This window comes from Bison bison, unplaced genomic scaffold, assembly GCF_000754665.1.
Source record: "Bison bison bison isolate TAMUID 2011002044 unplaced genomic scaffold, Bison_UMD1.0 scf7180017864193, whole genome shotgun sequence".
NCBI classification, from domain to species: Eukaryota; Metazoa; Chordata; class Mammalia; order Artiodactyla; family Bovidae; genus Bison; species Bison bison.
In genome coordinates this window covers 481,373-485,413 of record NW_011494765.1, presented here as the reverse complement: position 1 = coordinate 485,413, position 4,041 = coordinate 481,373, and the positions used below count along the sequence as shown (strand labels likewise).

Genomic DNA, 4,041 nt, shown 5'->3' with positions numbered 1-4,041 from the left:
TTTTCTAAGAATTTGTCCATTTCTTCCACCTTGTCCATTTTATTGGCATATAATTGTTGATAGTAGTCTCTTATGATCCTTTGTATTTCCGTGTTGTCTGTTGTGATCTCTCCATTTTCATTTCTAATTTTATTGATTTGATTTTTCTCCCTTTGTTTCTTGATGAGTCTGGCTAATGGTTTGTCAATTTTATTTATCCTTTCAAAGAACCAGCTTTTGGTTTTGTTGATTTTTGCTATGGTCTCTTTTGTTTCTTTCGCATTTATTTCTGCTCTGATTTTTAAGATTTCTTTCCTTCTACTAATCCTGGGGTTCTTCATTTCTTCCTTTTCTAGTTGCTTTAGGTGTAGAGTTAGGTTATTTGTTTATCTTTTACTTTACTTTCTTTTGTTAAGATTTACTTCTTATCACGTCTTTCTTTTAGGAGACCCACAATTAAAACTTTATTTTTCACCTGCAAGAGCAATGTTAAGGATATCTGAGCTTTATCCTTTGAGAAAGGAAAACAAGGAGCAGCTGGGCATTTTGTGCAGGAACCTTTTAGGTGAAGAATGCAGAGCAGGTTTCAGAACAGTATGTTAAGGAAAGCACAGGCCCCTCCATGCCACCAAATTGCCTTTTTAAAATACAGGTCTGCCTGTTAACCCTCCTTCTTCAAGAAGTAATCATTGGTTCCCCAGATCTGTAAGGTGATATGTGTAAACTGGCCATAACCTATTGCTTTTTTTTTAACTTTGTATTTTGTCACTCCACCTTTAGCCAGTCTGGTCTTGGGAATACTTGTCTTTACTGAGCTTTGCTTTTTCTCTCAGCATGTGTGTATGGGAGAGAGGGGGAGAAGGATTGAATAATGAAGCTGTTTATAGATACTGAAAGACTAAAAGGGAAACTATTGTGAAGGTATTGCTCATCACCAACACTGTTTATATTTAATTACCATATGTTTGGTTATGTATAACATTGGTATCAGATTAATTTAGTTACATGTAATTATGACCCCATATATGTATAGTCATCTTTCTATTCATGTAACATCGTTGTTTACCATGTTAAAGTATTGGCAGGAACATTCACTAAGACTATAATGAAATTTTCGTTGTACAAGTGGATATAAATTTTCTTAAATTGAATCCAGGATCAAATTGCTTTATGTATTAGAGTGTTATATCAGCCCCAAATTTAGTATCAGGAAAGCTTTTTTAAAGAAAGATCTTTAAAATCAGAAAAATCTTTAACCCAAATACTTTATACTTTAGTCATAAACTAATCTGAAAAATATAATACTAAATTTATGTATCTTGGAGTTTAAGAATGAGTTTTGGATTTTTTAATCTCTTTAAAATTATCTGATGCTTTAACAACTTGGTAACAATAGAGAATTCTTTCATATCTTGCATACCTTTTCATCTACATTCCCAACTAAATTTGATACTGGTTCCTTTCATTTTTTACATAGTGTACTTTGTATTCCAGGTATACAGAGTTTTTCAGAAAGATCTCTTCCTACTCCCTCAGAATGCTTTTTGAATACATGTGTACTTTTTTTGCTATATTAATTGTGTGCCTAAATATTATAAGTGTTGTGTGTATACATATGTATATGAGAGATACATTCTAATGTGCCAGCTATTATAATTGAGTTTGATAGTATTTGATATTTAGCTGAATAAAGGTTTTTTCAAAGCTATTCCTTCCTTGAAATTTTTTTCCCATTGCCCACCTCCCCGCCCATCCCCCCTTTTTTTAACTTAGTGTAAGAGTTAGTGAAATATTTACTGATATGTTTATTGTTTTTGAAACAGGTATCGATTAAGGAACAAAAAGATCAATGCAACTGTAAGAACGTTTCCTCTTCTAAATAAAGTTGGTGTAAACAACACTGTCACAACCACAGCCGGAAATGTCATTTCTGTCATAGGAAGTACTGAAACAACGGGGAAAATTGTTCCAAGTACAAATGGAATTTCAAATGCAGAAAACAGTGTTTCCCAGCTAATTCCACGTAGTACTGACAGTACATTAAGAGCTCTGGAGACTGTGAAGAAAGTGGGGAAGGTTGGCACCAATGGTCAGAATGCTGCTGGGCCTTCTGTAGAGTCTGTAACTGAAAAGTAAGTAGTAGGTAAAAATGTTTACATAAGTAATTTAGTCTGTTTATAATTGCCTGAGTATTTTTATTTATCCCGAGGGAAAACAGGTAATCAGAATTTTTATGCAGATTATTTCATGTAGTAGAGATAGCACTAAATACCAAAAAAATTTGAATTCTAGTCCTGGCTCTGCAATTGAATAGCCCTCTGACCTTGGAAATTCACTTCAACTATGGGTGTTTTCTTCAACTGTAAGCTGAAGAAGTTGAACCAGAATTGAGTTTTTCACACCTTATTTCCTTGAACTTTAGGAATGAGTCCATAGAGGTGCCAGAAAGGAACTAAGTAGAAACGTAAGCAGGTGAGATGCTTGAGCCTCCAGCCCCTGTTTTGATTAGAACAGTTCCACTTTGTGCTCTGTAATGGTGGGTAGTTGTTAAGAGAGAAATCTTTGAAGCCAAATTCTGTGGGTTCATTTTGGCTCACCCTTCTCTAGCTGTATGATCTTAGGCCAGTTACTTAATCTGTCTTCCTTAGTTTACTCATCCATAAAACTGATATAATGATACTACCTACCTGGTATGTTGATTGTGAGAACTGAATGACTTAATACTGCAGTATGCTTTGATCAGTGCCTGCCACATAGCACTCACTAAATATCTGCGTCTATTATTATTGTTATTGTTTGGGATTTCAGCATAAGACTTACTTTGGTAGAAAAGCATTGGTACTTTAAGAAAAAAGTTTTAAAACTTTCACATTATCTGAAAAGTTACTTTCACCTCTAATGTCTCAGGCTTTTGTATTCTTTTAGTGTCTTAAAGTCTGAGGTAAAACATACTCAGATTATGTTGCCCATAGTCTGTCAGTATCTATTGTATGCCATATAGGGAAAAAGCATTATGGTAGGCACACAGTAAATCACTAGTGATTTCAAATAATAAATGGATAGGTAGACATTTGTATTGTTTATTTGTGCTGTTAGCATGTGATAGGGAAATTTTATATCTACTTATATTATAAGTATAACATTATATCTACTTACTGCGGGCAGGAATCCCTCAGAAGAAATGGAGTAGCCATCATGGTCAACAAAAGAGTCAGAAATGCAGTCCTTGGATGCAATCTCAAAAACGACAGAATGATCTCTGTTTGTTTCCAAGGCAAACCATTCAATATCACAATAATCCAAGTCTATGCCCCAACCAGTAACACTGAAGAAGCTGAAGTTGAACGGTTCTATGAAGACCTACAAGACCTTTTAGAACTAACACCCAAAAAAGATGTCCTTTTCATTATAGGGGACTGGAATGCAAAAGTAGGAAGTCAAGAAACACCTGAAGTAACAGGCAAATTTGGCCTTGGAATACGCAATGAAGCAGGGCAAAGACTAAAAGAGTTTTGCCAAGAAAATGCACTGGTCATAATAAACACCCTCTTCCAACAACACAAGAGAAGACTCTATACATGGACATCACCAGATGGTCAACACCGAAATCAGATTGATTCTATTCTTTGCAGCCAAAGATGGAGAAGCTCTATACAGTCAGCAAAAAGAAGACCAGGAGCTGACTGTGGCTGAGACCATGAACTCCTTATTGCCAAATTCAGACTCAAATTGAAGAAAGTAGGGAAAACCACTAGACCATTCAGGTATGACCTAAATCAAATCCCTTATCATTATACAGTGGAAGTAAGAAATAGGTTTAAGGGCCTAGATCTGATAGATAGAGTGCCTGATGAACTATGGAATGAGGTTCGTGACATTGTACAGGAGACAGGGATCAAGACCATCCCCATGGAAAAGAAATGCAAAAAAGCAAAATGGCTGTCTGGGGAGGCCTAACAAATAGCTGTGAAAAGAAGAGAAGTGAAAAGCAAAGGAGAAAAGGAAAGATATAAGCATCTGAATGCAGAGTTCCAAAGAATACCAAGAAGAGATAAGAAAGAC

The 4,041-nt window shown here is 35.4% G+C and overlaps 1 protein-coding gene across 3 annotated transcripts in view; it reads left to right on the top strand.

The window, feature by feature from the left end:
* Positions 1-4,041, top strand: part of RC3H2 (ring finger and CCCH-type domains 2) — a 49,881-nt gene that overhangs the window by 30,031 nt on the left and 15,809 nt on the right. For all 3 annotated transcript variants that reach the window (XM_010844017.1, XM_010844016.1, XM_010844018.1), the window contains exon 9: positions 1,803-2,111. In XM_010844017.1, coding sequence (XP_010842319.1) covers positions 1,803-2,111 — 309 coding nt within the window. The remainder of the gene's footprint in view (positions 1-1,802; positions 2,112-4,041) is intronic.